General features: G+C 46.5%; 3 protein-coding genes across 3 annotated transcripts; 2 read left to right on the top strand and 1 right to left on the bottom strand.

Moving 5' to 3' along the window:
• Positions 1-4,799: 4,799 nt before the first annotated feature.
• LOC111074298 lies at positions 4,800-5,273 on the bottom strand. Its single transcript, XM_022367066.2, has 2 exons — positions 5,215-5,273; positions 4,800-5,147 (listed from the first exon to the last, which is right to left on the bottom strand). The coding sequence occupies exons 1-2, from the start codon at positions 5,222-5,224 to the stop codon at positions 4,873-4,875; spliced, it is 285 nt and encodes a 94-aa protein (XP_022222758.2). The 5' UTR covers positions 5,225-5,273; the 3' UTR covers positions 4,800-4,872.
• A 1,833-nt stretch (positions 5,274-7,106) lies between these two features.
• Positions 7,107-7,587, top strand: LOC111074201. Its single transcript, XM_022366956.1, has 2 exons — positions 7,107-7,196; positions 7,271-7,587. The coding sequence occupies exons 1-2, from the start codon at positions 7,187-7,189 to the stop codon at positions 7,546-7,548; spliced, it is 288 nt and encodes a 95-aa protein (XP_022222648.1). The 5' UTR covers positions 7,107-7,186; the 3' UTR covers positions 7,549-7,587.
• A 2,642-nt stretch (positions 7,588-10,229) lies between these two features.
• LOC111074131 (pro-resilin) lies at positions 10,230-12,965 on the top strand. Its single transcript, XM_022366829.2, has 2 exons — positions 10,230-10,264; positions 10,339-12,965. Exons 1-2 carry the CDS (start codon positions 10,256-10,258, stop codon positions 12,745-12,747), a joined length of 2,418 nt encoding a protein of 805 aa, XP_022222521.2. The 5' UTR covers positions 10,230-10,255; the 3' UTR covers positions 12,748-12,965.
• Positions 12,966-15,643: the final 2,678 nt, after the last annotated feature.

Below are 15,643 nucleotides of genomic sequence, written 5' to 3'. Positions count from 1 at the left end.
AGAGACTTTAGTAGTCATGCCATTGCGAATGAATCTCATACCCAAACACACATATCCTTTAATGCACCCCTTGATTTCGCAATAATCTGTTAACCTTCTCCGCAGCCGTATCGATCTGAAACTGATTGCAGCCTTCATTTATAATTCATTCATAAAGGGGCGAACACGAGCTGAAATCTCTTTCATTCACATGCATATTCGCCATCCGTTTCATTTGCAATAATTGCATAAGCCCCCGGGAGCTCCTAATTACTTGTACTAATAGTTGCAATTGATTGCGCACTTTGTGTGGGAGCCAAGCGAGCAGCAAGATGGTAGCGTAACACGAGCTGCCGCCTCGTTAGGCAAAGGGCAGAGGTAACGAGTGGAAGTTGGAAGTGGGAGTCAGCCAAGAACTCAATTCAATCAGCGGATGGGGAGGTCGATTTTTCAGTATTGAGTTACCAGTCAATTAAGCTGGACCCCGTTTCATTCGGGGGCGGAGAACGGAGCACATGCTGGTCATGTAAAACAAATTGTGGGGCAAAATTGCACCGAATGCACATTCTATGCGAACGGCAATCAAATCAAATGGGAGATGCGCCAACAGAATAATATCAATAACATTAAAATTAAGTCCAATCTTTGCGCAGAAAAGCGCACAAATCGCAAGAGAGGCAGTCCGTCCGTCCGTCCGTCGGTAGGAGTTCAGAGCGAGAAAGAGAAAGAGAGGTGGGTGCCTGGCAATGGCAGTGGGTGTGGGTGGGAAAGAGGCAGGAACAGCACAGCGAAAATCTATTGAGGAATTTACTTCAAAGTGTGCGTGACTGTGTGTGGGCGTCTGTGTGTGTGTGTGTGGGTGTGTGGTGTGTGGGTGAGTGTCACGAGTGGTGGAATTCCGAAGGCGCCCCGCCATCAAAATGGCTGCCGAAAGTGTTGAAGTGTGTAAGCGAGCCAAAAGAAAACTGACAATGGCCGACATCAAAGCCACTCTCTGAGCTGAGAAAAAGAGGAGCTGCAGCTGCAGCTGATTGCCCCGAAAAACAAAGTGCTGCCATGCGATCAATAATTCTATCCTTTGAGTTGGCGAGTACGAGATGGCAAGGCAAGTCCACAAAAATTAATTGCAAAAATGTTGGAGACACGCACAAACAACGGAACCAACACTCTTGTATGTGCGTGCTGCCCCCGCTCCTCCTGCTACAGCTCCTGCTATCACTATCGCTGCTGTTTTTGTCGCTGTCAAATCGGCAGAGTGCAACTTTTGACATTTCGATGACCTTAACTAAGTTAGCTACAAAACGACAAGCAAGGCGCGCACTTGCAGTTAATTTCTACACCCCCACTCGCCCCACCTCTCCCACTGTCACTGTCTGTGTGTGTGTTTTTTTTGCTTTTGCGGTAACCTAAATTTGTATTACTGTGGGGCTGTTCCATTTCTCAATCGTTGCTGGAACATGTTCCATTTGCCGTTTCGGTTTCCTTCCGTTGGGTCTGTGTGCTGTTTCTCTTCTCCATCTTTCATTCCTTATTGACTTTGCCATTTGCCGTTTGCTTTTGCTTTTTTCATTCTTTCATTCAAACATGGCCGCGTGGGTGTGGCCTTGTCGCACACATACACACACCTACGCAGGGGGCCAGGAGACGACTGGATGTGGCTCCGGTTCTCTGGTAGGCGGAGCTCTCTGGCGCTCGTCAAATTTCCTTGCCTTGCAGAATGAACCGAATCGAAGTGCCTTCCAGGCGTGGGTAGACTTCCAGTGGCTCTCCAAGAGACATCTGTGCCTTCCAGCTGTTCGTCAGCTGTTCAGCTTGGCTGGAACTCAGGGGTAGGCCGTGGTGAAAGCTTGCCAACAGGGGTCAAAGCAATTTGCCTGCAATTTCAGCTTCTTTCTCATTTGAGTCAATAAAAAGTTGCTGCAATTTGTTCGGGATTTGTCGGTGGGGGGGTACTATTTGTGTGCGGACGCGGTTATGGCAGGGAAATGGGGAGACATTACCTGATAGTGGGTGGTAATGGTTTACAAAAGGGGGACTGGGGAATGGGAAATGTAATGGCAAACAATTTTCTAATTATTTTTCAGAGTTGGAGAAGTGTATCATGTAGGATGATGCTGAGTGTTGGATTATTTAACAGGTTGGACGGGGTCTTTGTCTTGATATGTTTTATTCAATTAGCAGCCGCCAGAGCTGGGCAGACCTCACTCACACGAAGGACACAGCCACTCAGAAGCATCTGAAATAAGTTGCGACTTTTCATTGCCCCCACTTGAGAGGAATCAAATTTTAATGCATATAAATTGCGTATACTTAAAGCGGGTAAGATTCTGAAATATTAATGGGCCGCCAACAAAAAAGGAATGCTCTAATATCCACCCACATTCACATCCCCCATCCTGGCAGGGCAGCCCCCGGCCCTCAGGTGAGAACTGACAGGCGAGATGCGATGCGGCTTTGATGCTACAGCTCCGGCTTCAACGGCCATTAGTATTATTCCTGATGTGGGTATTCGGTATACGAGGCCATGCCCAGCTACGTTCAATGCTCTGGCTCTGACTCTGCCGCGCTCTGACGTCAGCAATGGACTTGAACTCAAAATCTGTAAATTGGACCCGCTTCAGCAGCGAACTTTGACCTATGCCACAACAGATTCTCCGGCACTGAAAATATAATTTGTTAGATCGCTGGTGGTGTTTTTTTTCTCTCTCTCTATTTTTGAGCCGTGTCGCTTTGAATTTATTTGTCAGCCTGATGAAAGGTCATTTTTGATTTTGTTTCTTGCACCGTTCTCCGTCCGTCCGTCTGTCTGTCTGGCAGTGAGTCGGTTCGTCACCATTCTGTCTCTTTCTATCTCCATCTCCATCTCCGTCTCCGTCCGTTTGTTCTCGTGTAAAATTCATCATTTTTGCGACATGTCAATTTGTCATTCACCTGGCCTGACAGCCCATATATCAGCCATACAATCGTGTGTGTGTGTGTATATATATAGAGGATACATTGTACATATGTTTTCTTATCAGTCAAATCAGTGAAGCCATCAATCAAAGCCAGGCGGGGGCGGAGTGCTTGCTTTACAGATGGATTGAGACAGATTGGGATACAAACACACTCGTAATTAGGCGAAGACTGGCATCGCAAAAAGTGGAGGAAAGTGTGGAATACACAAGAAAAACTTGCACTTGGCAGAAGGAAAAGTTCCTAAATTAAGAAGTGGACAAGAACATATTCCCTGGCATGGGACAAATTTTCGCATTTCCATTATATAATCATGTAACATTTCTAGGTCTCGATTCTCATTCTGTTTAAATGTTAAAAAATCCGAATTATTGCACACTCTGATGATTAATACACCATCCAAATGTTCTTTATGAGTGAGTAGGTGCTGCCGCCATAAAAACGTTTTGGCATTTATGTGTTTATTTATTATTACACAAATTAATGTGGTTCAATGTCGCAGCTTGATAAATATCTGATTTATTTACACAACTGGGTAAGGTACGAGTATATGGAAATGATCATAAATACATAATGGAAATAATTATGGCTGTCGTTGTCGTTGTCATTGCCATTGCCATAGTCGCTGTAATTGCTGGCCAAGTGCCCGCCAATTGCTGATGCAGCTCAACTTAACCCAGAAATACGAGTACGAATGAGTATACTAGACGAGCCTCTAGCAGCCGCTGATAAACCCACACCACACCACACCACACTAAAATGAACCTAAATTGTGGTATACGGGTATTGGCAAATGAAGATGGGCCGATGGGACGATGGGAGTGCTGCAAGTGCTTTGTTTTTATTTTATGCCCACCGATAGCGAGTTGCCATTACCATTACCATTGTCATTGCCATTAGCTGGTAGTCGGAGTTGGTGGTAAAGAGCCCCTTTATCTCTATGCAGATAATGGAACTTCCTTGCCTTGTCAAGGCCGTGTTAACTTTCTTCTTCTGCAGACAGGCAGCCGTGGTACCATCTGAAATTCATTATGTGATGCCATCGATGGCCACTTCAACTGCCCGCGGGGCACCTACAACGAGCTCACGACCTCTTCAGCCCCGCCGGTGTTTGCATTGCGGCAATGATTTCTAACTAAATTTATTGAAGTACTTTTCACTTTTAATGTGAACGCGCCGCGCCGCGTTCGGGGCCGTCGCTTTGATATTTATGACTTTTACTTGTAAAACCCAAAAAAAAAAAGAGAAGAAAAATAAATACATACATTTCCAAGCTTCCCCCCAATTTATAGTTTGTTAAGCTCCAAATTGGAGCACTGGAGTGCGAGTCTGTCTCTCTGTCTGCGGCTCGTACGATCATAGCTCTTTTTTTTTTTGTAAATTTTTGTTAGTTTTGAATGAGCCTCGAGTCAGAGCAGAGTAGAGCAGAGCAGTCACAATACCAGTTGATTGATTGTACTAGCAGGCAGCGGCAACAGCTTTTGATTGGCAATCGAAGGTGTTAGATAACATTACAAGCGCAACAGACACGCACTGCCTAATTATCGTTTATCAGACACACACATATATCAAATGACGAGTCAGGGTCTGGGTCTGGGTCTGGCCTGGCCTGGCCTGGGAAACGCTGCCAGGCCAGCTGCTGTCCGTGTGTCTGCCTCGCTTAATTAAAAGTTCTCCCTCATTGAGCTGTGGTCCACGTTCAGTTTTGTCTTCCATTTTGGCTCAGCTTCAGGTTCAGGTTCACGTTCAGGTTCAGCCAGAGCCGAAAGTTAGAACATATAATTAATTTATTTATGTGAGACTCTGATGTTCAATAACCGAAACCCCAACCCCACCCAAAGACCTCCATAAAATCCAATCAAAACTTGGCGGAAATAAGAAACGAAACGGACGTTCTCTGGCCGGGGCTAAGGACCAAAGTTGACTCGTTGTGTCTCTTTATTTAGTGTATGGCTCAATCCACTTCCACGCCTCCCACACCACGCAGCCCTGCTCGGGCTCCATGAAGGCATAGTTGTCGGGGCACTGGATGTAGTCGGCCTTCTCCTGTCCCTCGGGGCACACCCAGTAGTGTGTGGGATCGGAGATGTCGCGGAATTTGCGAGCATGATCCTCAACGATGCTGCAGTCCGGTTCGGCGTAGATATCCTGACCTCTGTAGGCCGTGCTGAGGGCCAGGAAGAGGCCCAGAAGCAGGCAGCATAAGAGCGTGGCTGGAAAGGAATCGGAATTGGGAATGAAAAATCTTGTGCAGTCTGCAGATCCGTGCAGCAGCCTCACCCTTGTACATGATGTGAATGCTCGACGATGACAATATTGCAATCGAAGACTGGGGAATGGCATATTTATAGGGTTCAATTTATTGCAGATACTCTCCTCTTTTCTTTTTTTTTTGGTGACTTTTCTTATCGCCATTTCCGTGACATTTGTTTCCCCGACATTGGCGGCACACGCAAAATCACTTAGTCCAAATGAGTTTTGACTTATTTTTAGCCAGCGATTCGATGCCACGGTGCCAGCCCATCAGCCCGGCAAGCCCCCCTCACCCCGTCGCTTTGTGCAGTCATAACTAGCCGCATTTCTCTTGGCCACATTAATTGGACTTAGCTGGGGGCCCGAGACCGTGTCGACTCGACTTAATCGATAATTAGCCGCTGCACTGCTGCGTAGCCTTCATACTAGTATCATCTTGCTCAAAATAAAATAATCAGCGGCTTTGCAGAAGAGCCAACAAGCAGCGTCATCTCGGCTGTTGTTGTGTCTCCTAGGACCAACGTCAGCTACTGCTGAGGCTCCCTGCTGATTGGCAACACCTCTGACAGAGCCACTGCAACCCCGACCTCCCCCCCCCCCACCTTCCCCAGCTACTATCTACGGCATCTGCTAGCCGTGGATGGGCTTGCTACTTCAACGCGGAAACTGTAATTACACTTTAAGACATTTTGTAAGCGATTTTCAGGGTTTTTGTTTTCGTCAAACTTTTGCTACTAAACGGTTTTTGTTTCGTTTTTCTTTCTTTGCAAAGCCTCTGTCGCATTTCGTGATATTTGTTGCTGTCTTTTAATTTTGCTGGTTTTTTTTTCGCTACGAGTATTTATGTTGGTCAAGTGGCTTGGTCTGGGCTGGCGCTCAAAAATGCTTGAGGGGGCCAACGGACAATCGGCAATCGGCCGATACCGAAACCAGACAAAAAGCTACAAAGAAACAAACAGTTAACATAAATGTAAAATACTTTGCAAAATGACAAAACAAAAAGACAAATACAAAAAAAAACTGCCACGGCAAGCAAATGGTCAGCAATTAATTAATGAATGGGCCGATAGACCTAAATGTTGCACAATTTAAACGGATTCACATTTCGGCATTTGTTTATGAATTATGGAAACATCCGATTCGATTCCATTCGATTCGATGCGATTCGATCCGATTATGGTTTCGGCATGAATGAGCACTACTCAAGTTACGCTCGAAAAACTGTCAATCAATATGCATTCGGATGAGTCAACAAAATATGATAATCATAATGAAAATATTAATGATGATAATGATGCTGGAGAACGGCGCGTGCTGTGTGCCAAATCATGAACTGGTAATTTCAGCATGTTCACATCAATTAGAGAACAACATTCGGATGCAGTGTGGCATCTAAATTTGGATGCACCCACAAAAGTTTCAATTTATCTAATATCTTTTTGCTTACTTCCCCACCCCCTTCGCGCACCTGGGACAATCATTTGGCAGTCTGTCTTTCTTATCTTGACATCGATGCTGGTTTCCGACCTGCTCTTTTGGGCACATTTCTCCTGTGCTGACGGGTATATTGTCTTTGTGATAGCGTATGCAGCAGTTCGAGCAAATAAATATTTATTCCAGAATATATTGAATGCGAGTCCCAAAAATGAAGGCCTTGTTCCTCTCCTTGAATTTCAATTAAATAATGTCGAGGGTATATGAGAGTCCAATAAAATATACTTAAATATATGTATGTTGAAGTTTCTCTTCTGCTCAGTTACTCGCTCCTGATTTCCTATGATACCATCAGCTCCCCTCTGTGAGACTCCGCCACGCAGTGTTCGATTCCCCAGATAATAATCAACGGATGTGCGCGTGTGTCAAAATGTCAATACTTTTGTTATTCTTTTGAATTATTCTTTTTGTTGCCCCCGGACCTATAAAAGTGCCGTTTGGAGAGTGGGGCGCTCACAGTTGCTTCTTTCTACGGAGAAACTTTCATTGTTTTACTGCTCACAAAATGAATTCTGGTGGGTGTGGGAGTCAGTCTCCAATGGCGTTTTTTCATACATATTGACCATATCGATTTTTCTATGGCTTGCAGTCTCTGTTGCTCTTTGCGCCATCTTCCTGGCCGCCATGCTGATGGGTGGCGTGAATGCGGACGCCGGACGCTCGGCCTGCAAGGATGAGTCCGAGCTAGGACAGACCTACACACATCACTTCGATGCCGCAAAGTACTGGCTGTGCGAGACCCTGGGCCAACCCGCCACTGAGGTGGACTGTCCCCATGGGCTGGCGTATATGCATCTGCTCAAGGAGTGCATTCCCTGGGCCAGCTACATCTGGAAGAAGCCAGAGATGCCGCCAACAGTTGCCTAACAATAAACCCTAAATCAAAACGATTTTCCTATACTGCAATTGTTTTTTCCTTTTTTTTTCGAGTAATAAGTTACTTTTTCCCGATTAATCGTGTGGGAAGATTTATTTGGCTTGGAGTTTTTTGATTCTTTATTTACTGAAATCGTACTGAAATTGAAAATGCAATTTAGCACAGAACCACTAACCATACAGTATGTATATAGATGTGCCAGTTAATACACCGAACGTGTCGCAACTGAGTTTTGTGTCCCAGCACCCCTAGGCCTTCGGCCCTGAATAGGTCGAGTTTGGTTTTAAAGTTTTTATTTGTTTGCATTATGTGTATTTAAAGTGGAGCCAAAAAGAGGTGGCAAAATGAAAAATATTTTATGAACGCTTTGAATAAAATAAATGTACACATATAGTAGAACATTTTCCAGAGCTTTAGCGAATCTAATTATTATTTTTTATTTTTTTCAGTGGCGGGGCTTTTATATTTTTTATTAATTTTTTTGGAGTTTTGTTTTTGTTAACAAATTATTATGATAGCCCTTAAATCAGGGGCCTAGGCAACTGCCTAAGGGCTAATCCGGCCCTGGACCCATTCTCGTCGTCAAAGACTTCATATTTTGTTTCTGTATTCTGTGGCTCGACTCGACGCGGGCCGAGTATTGACGAAGCCGGAAGCAGAGGCAAATTCTAGCCTAAAGGAGAATGGAAGAAATAACCCGCGCGCCGGACATTGAAGCGTCAAACGAAAATTGAACGAGAATTCTGATCAAAGTAGAAGGATCAGGAAAGCAAAGGAATTATTGCTATACAAAGGATCCCGCGGGTAGGTCTGTAACCTAATCCAACTTAATCTATCCCAAACTTATGTACATACATATGTAATGTGTATTTACATATTTACCACCTACAGATGTTGCCACTGAACTTGACAGCCGCTGCGGCAGTCCACGATCCAATTTCTTTTTATCAATGCAAAAACAAAGCCGCAACAACAAAAAGACAAAACCGCAAAAAGCTTCCCCGCTGGCGTCTTTTGGTTTTTGGTTTTTTGTTTTTGTCTTTTGCTTATATGATTCGCTCTGGCATGGCAGATGCGCAACGCTGGCAGCGACGCTGCGCATGCGCCACAGCTCTAGGCGGGCACTTGTTGCCTTGTTTCTGTTTCTGCTGCTGCTGCTGCTGCTGCTGCTGTTGCCGTTACTGTTCGCTTTTGGAGAGTGAGTGCATTTGAAGAGTTACATAAAGTACCAAAACGGGGGAAAAAATAGCTCTACCTCTGCTGGCGCTGCTGCCTGCTGTCTGCTGCTGCCTGATGGTGCTCTGCCAGCGTCTTCTTCGCAGTGCTGGGAGCTTTTTGGTTTTCGTGTGTGTTTGGTTTTTTTTTTTTGGCTTTTTGTGGCTTTGCGCGGTTATGATTTTGTATAAAAGTGCATGCTGCGCATCAGACAGCAGTATAGTTCGCATTTGTCCATCGGTGGAGCATTACATCTCCAGTTCAGTTCAGTTTCCGCCCCATCCCCAGCAACACAGAAGCTGCTCACAGAACGGTTAGTGCCCACAAAGGATAATCAAGAGATTCCCCCAAGAGATTCTTTGCGGCTGATTCTTGCATAAGAAGCATTGGCATTGCATTTCCAATTGTTATTTCCACACCGCACGGGTCAAATAAGTCAAAGTAGTTAGGCGAGCTTCGGAAAACAATTAAAATTCTTGTGGCAACAACGGCAGGCGGAGGAGTAACACGAGTCGTCGGGCCCGTGCCTTAAGCCATCACAAACAATAACGGAAAGTGCAGAAAGCCAAACAAAAAACGAAAACCGCACCAAACCAAACCAAACCGAACCGAATCCGAGTGTGCGAGTGAGTGTGGCCAAAAAGGAGAGATAATAATTGGCACCCAGTAGCTGGAAAGGCAAGAAAAGGAAAATATGTGTCAATCAGTTACTGCACATGCCACAAGCCGCACCGAAAGAGTAGGAGTAGCAGTGCCACAGAGAAGTCATCCAAGACAGTTGGCAATTTCTCACTGTTTGCGATTTTGCAATGTCATAAAAATCTATGACACTTGTGCACCCACCACCCCACCCCTCCGTTAGTGGCACAGCGGATGATCACGCCCCCGCAGCGCTTAGCTGCTGGCTTTTGTTCAATTTGGAGGCTTTCAGCCACAAATTATAGGGAAAGGGAAATGAAAATGTAGAGAAAGAAAGAAAAGTTTCACTTTATTTTCAATGGGAATTTTGGGCCAGTAATGCAGAGCTGTGGCAGCCACAAAAGCTTGTTGGAGCTCAGCTCCATGATCTTCGGCTTCTGGGCATTTGGCCAAAACCCAATTAAATGCGAATGAATATTTTTCAATGCCAGGCGACACGCTCCGGCAGCTGGGCCAGTTCTTGGCATTGCCTGCCTGCCAGCCAGCCAGGCCAAGCCAAGATTGATGGCCGATTGAAGTCTGTGCCCCGTGTGGCCCCCAACATTTATCGGTCAGCTAGCTAGCCGTAATGTTGCAAAAAAAAGAAGCAAAACTTATGCAACATTAACGTAATTTATCTATACAATTTTTTATTTCTTGCCTGCTGGACGCACAGATTCACTTTCCACAGCGCCTCATCTTCCATCTCTTCGTCTCATTGCAGCTTGATTAATTTGCATTTGAAACGCGTCCACAACAGCATCAGCAGCAGCATCAGCAGCAGAAGAAGCAGCAGCATCAGTCATGCGATTGGTAAGCAGAGCAGAGCAGAGCAGAGCATCGACCCAAGCGCCACAAAAAAACTAATTTCCTCGTTTTTGTTGCAGCTTTTTGGTGTCATCGCCGTCGTCGTCGTTGGCGTCGCCCTGGTCCACGATGCGGCAGCCGCGAAACGTGAGGCGCCGCTGAACAACGGCTACCTGCCGCCCTCATCGTCCTTGCCCCACAGGCCATCCTCCAAGTACGGCGCACCACCGCCCAGCTCCTATCTGCCCCCAGCCTCTGGCCCGGCCCCCTCCTTCAATGCTGGTCCATCCAGCAGCTATGGCGCTCCCCCCCAGAGCAGTTCGTCGGGCGGTCCATATCCGGCTGCAGCGCCACGTCCGTCCAGCTCCTATGGAGCCCCAGCCCAGCGACCCTCCTCCAGCTACGGCGCACCGCCCAGTCGCCCCAGCCAATCGTACGGACCTCCACCACAGGCCAAGAAACATCACCAGCGTCGTCCGTCTTCCAGCTACGGCGCCCCGCGGCCAGCACCACCTTCCTCTTCCTATGGTGCACCTGCACCCCCTTCCAAATCTTACGGAGCACCTGCTCCACCCTCCAAGTCCTATGGACCACCCCCACAGCCATCATCATCTTATGGAGCTCCCGCACCACCTTCTTCGTCCTATGGAGCACCTGCACCCCCTTCCAAATCTTACGGAGCTCCCGCGGCACCTTCATCTTCATATGGTGCACCTGCACCCCCTTCTTCGTCCTATGGAGCACCTGCACCCCCTTCCAAATCTTACGGAGCACCTGCTCCACCCTCCAAGTCCTATGGAGCTCCCGCACCCCCTTCTTCGTCCTATGGAGCACCTGCACCCCCTTCCAAATCTTACGGAGCACCTGCTCCACCCTCCAAGTCTTATGGACCACCCCCGCAGCCATCATCATCCTATGGAGCCCCTGCACCACCTTCTTCTTCCTATGGAGCACCTGCGCCACCCTCAAAATCGTATGGCGCACCCGCACAGCCCTCACAGTCCTATGGAGCACCCGCGCAGCCATCCTCCAGCTATGGAGCACCTTCCCAAGGTCCCACGAACTCGTACCTGCCTCCCATCTCGCGGCCCGCGAAGCCTTCCGCGGCCTACAATGCGCCCAGTGTGAGCAGCTTCGTGCCACTGGCATCGGCGCCCTCGACCAACTACGGGACTCCGTCGAAGACCCAGTCGCTGGGAAGCAGTGGATACACCTCGGGACCAGCCGCATCTTATGAGGCGCCTTCGTCGTCGTACGGTTCTCCATCGGTCTCCTCATCGTTCCAACCAGTCTCAGCGCCTTCGTCCAGCTATGGAGCACCCAGCGCCGGCTCCGGCTCTGGCAGCTTCTCCTCGGCACCTTCCTCGTCCTACGGTGCGCCAAGCAAGGGTTCCGGCAGTGGTGGATCATTCCACTCGGCGCCCTCCAGCTCCTACTCTGCGCCAAGTGCTAGCGCCAACAGCGGAGGATCCTATCCTTCTGCTCCCTCTTCCTCGTACTCCGCACCAAGCCCCAGCGCCAACAGCGGAGGATCTTACCCAGCTGCTCCCTCTTCCTCGTACTCCGCACCAAGCCCCAGCGCCAACAGCGGAGGATCCTATCCTTCTGCTCCCTCTTCCTCGTATTCCGCGCCAAGCCCCAGCGCCAACAGCGGAGGATCTTACCCAGCTGCTCCCTCTTCCTCGTACTCCGCACCAAGCCCCAGCGCCAACAGCGGAGGACCTTACCCAGCTGCTCCCTCTTCCTCGTACTCCGCACCAACCCCAGCGCCAACACGAGGATCCTATCCTTCTGCTCCCTCTTCCTCGTATTCCACGCCAAGCCCCAGCGCCAACAGCGGAGGATCTTACCCAGCTGCTCCCTCTTCCTCGTACTCTGCACCAGGCCCCAGTGCAAACAGCGGCGGACCGTATCCATCGGCCCCATCCAGCTCTTACGGTGCTCCCAGTGGTAGCTCGAACAGTGGCGGACCCTACCCTGCTGCCCCGTCCTCTTCGTACTCGGCACCCAGCAGCAGTTCCAACAGTGATGGACCTTACCCTGCTGCCCCATCCAACTCGTACAGTGCGCCCTCCACGTCGTACGGTACTCCTTCGTCGGGATCTAGCTCTGGCAGCTACAGCTCTGGATCTGGCTCAGGTTCGGGCTCATCCTTTTCGGCAGCTCCTGCATTCGGCTCGTCTTCGTCCGCCTCGGCAAGCGGTGGCTATCCCTCGGGTCCGTCCAGCTCATATAGCGCTCCTTCCAGCTCGTATGGAGCACCTGCTGCCGATGACGGCTTTCCCAGTGGTCCCTCGTCCAGCTATAGCGCAGCGCCCGCCAGCGGTTCGTCCAGCTCTGGCTCGTATCCCAGTGCACCCTCGTCCTCCTACGGGTCGCCCGCTGAGGACTCTGGCTACAACTACTCCGGTCCCAGCCAAAGCCAAGTGCCCGAGACCATCCAGCAGGGCTACAGCTCCAACGGCGGCTACACCTACCGCAAGAAGTGAGCCGCTGCATCGCATCCGCCACGTGCCTTCGAATACTCTCGAGCCCATCATGTCATCGCTTTCATCTCAAATGCGTCGCCATTTTTATTCGTATTTCGTATCTGTAAATTATTCCACGAACGGCACACAGTCCGTCCTTTTTTTCTTGTCTCCCATTGAACTCTAGCCGTAACTCATTGTATCATTAGATATAACAAAATGTTTGTTAAATAAACACGTTGAAGAACAGATCAAGTTGTGTGCTTTGGGCTTTGGGCTTGGGGCGATCAGTTCTGGGCGATCGCTTACCTTCACATTCGCCTCATCCGCGACATCCGCGACATTCGTGAAATTCTTCGTCTTGCCTAATTGGCCTGATGAGAAAAAGACACCCAGCTAACGGCCAGCCAAAGCCAAATGACAGTTGAAGGTTCGGCTTCGGCTAACAATGCAAATGGAAAATGTACGAAAATACCGGATATACTCGTACAGCTGCCACAGCAAGTAACAGACCAGCCACATCCACTGACATGGCAGCGAACATCCACACAGACACGACCGCCACGCCAGCCATGCCACTGAAGCTGCAGCCACTATTAGTGGGCAATTCTTGAGCGACACAAGTTATGGGCTTATGATGGAGAGCGCTCAATCTGAGATTCATATCTAATTGGGATTACAACTTAATTACAGCTGAAGCAGCAGCAGCAGCAGCAGCAGCAGTAGCAGCATAATTAGCATGCTAATTGCGAGTAGTGTTGCCTGGCAGAGATCAGTGCTGCCAGTTTGGCACTTAAACTATCTGATTTTCTTTTAAATAAAATAAGTAACTGTCGCATCATTGCCTCATGCTCGCAGATCTTCTTGGGTCTCTTGGGCATGGGATCAACATCCGCCCAAAAACTGCATTGTTTTTCACCGTCAGCAGTCAGCAGTCTGCTCTTTAACATTGGGCTGAGAAATTTCCACTCGCTGTAATATAATCCCATTGTCTGGGTATTGTCACTTGGCGGCTTTTGTTGGGCCGTAATGTGTGTGTTTATTACACAAGCCCAAAAGTCAGCAAGTACTGAGAAATAGAATAAATAACCAGACAAAGTTTTGCATTTGCATTTGCGTCAACAGAGAAACCATTTTAATATTATTTGTATGTATATATATATAATTTTTATTTATTAAATACTTTTGTTTCGTTTCGATTTTACGATTTTACGGTTTGGTTTTTTCTTTATGCCATTTTGCTATGCTTAAAACATTGATATGTATTCCGTTTAATCTTCCCCTCCTCGTGGGCTGCAGCCCCTCGTTTTTTTATTGGTTAACATAATGCCACTAAAAGTTAAGTTATTATGGAATCGGGGTATCCCGATCCCGTTATAGTAATAACAGTAACGTAACGTAAATACCTTTTTTTTTTCAACTTATTGCACAACAAAATTGATCGATTTGTTTAGTTTTAGTTTTTAGTTTTGGTTTATTTTGGATGCAAACTCGCTTTGCAGGATCGTCTCGTTTAATGCATAAATAATTATTTGGTGGTTTTAGTTTTAGTTTCGGTTGATAGTAGTAACATTACAAACAATTCAAGTAACTTGATTATGTATGTACAAAGTGGATTCAACTGCTGCGAAAGAACTCTTAAATGGGAAATTAAAAATACATTCAGACGAGCATATATTTATATACGAGTACGAGTATAAGTATAAGTAGTTTTTGCTGGAATTTAGTTGAAAAGTTCTGGTTAAAACGGAATTTGATTTGAACTTTATCGAAAGGTACACACTCAGATCTAATAAAGTAATAGATAATAACAATAACAACGAACAGATTTGGTATGATATCGTATATATGTATGTATGTGTGTGTGTGTGGCTCAAACACTTTTCAGTTCCACTTAGTACTCGTTTGTAAACGTTAAAAAACATTTAATCCCCAATACAACAAACATATGAGGCTCAATCAAAAAGCAGTCAACATTTATTACACTTATGTGAGTTATATATATATATAGACGGGTTTAACACTCTTTATCAAGTTAGTTAATGCATATATTTAATGCTTAGTTGAGTTGAGTTGAGTTGAGTTCTTCTTGCCAACGGGAGGTAACTTTAACAAATGACAAAACTAGAGGAACCAACGCACATCTCTCGATTATAAATATCTGAAAGAAACCCTCTTGCCAGTAATCGTAATTATGTTTAGATTTAGATTTACTATAGGTTCAGATTCAGATTCAGGTTCATGTTTGGGGGTTTTAGGCAGCGTGTGTACATCGTTAGATTAGAATTTCATTTGTCTGGGACCAGTGGGTGTCGCAGGGTATAACTTTCTAAATTCAGTGTCTGTCTTTTGATATATCATGGGTATGTATATATATTTATATGTGTGTATGCTTGTATTTATAGGTATATTATTAGGTACTACGACGCAACATTTTACATATGTCTGTACGTTTGTTTGTTCTGTAATATTGTGTTTGTTTTTGCTCTTTGAGAGCAGCTAAAATTCATTTGTCTATATAACTCAATATGCCTCAATATGCCCGCCTCTTACACTTACACAACTACGTATTTTGTTGTTTTGCATCATTTACATATACACTACAATATATGGTAGGCATGTATATGGTATCCCCTATATGTGTAGCTTACAAAACAACAGTTACACAAATGATATGTATTCCTTTTCGTTTGCTATAATATGTAAGTATATTAGTTCCGCCTTTGGTTTTGGTTTTTGGTTTTGATATGTTTCGTTTGCGTTTTATATTTTTGTGGATACTCGTATGTAGTTTTGCTTAGCTTTCTCTTTGTTCGTTCTGGAAGGACACATGATTCACATTTAATGCATCTGTATAGTACCCGTTGCTGTGTGTATGCAGATCCGATATGCCAATCCGGATTGTATACCGATTCGC

Source organism: Drosophila obscura, unplaced genomic scaffold, assembly GCF_018151105.1.
Source record: "Drosophila obscura isolate BZ-5 IFL unplaced genomic scaffold, ASM1815110v1 contig_150, whole genome shotgun sequence".
Classification (NCBI taxonomy): domain Eukaryota; kingdom Metazoa; phylum Arthropoda; class Insecta; order Diptera; family Drosophilidae; genus Drosophila; species Drosophila obscura.
The sequence above is the reverse complement of the archived record's forward strand: the minus strand, read 5'-3'. Positions and strand labels throughout refer to the sequence as shown.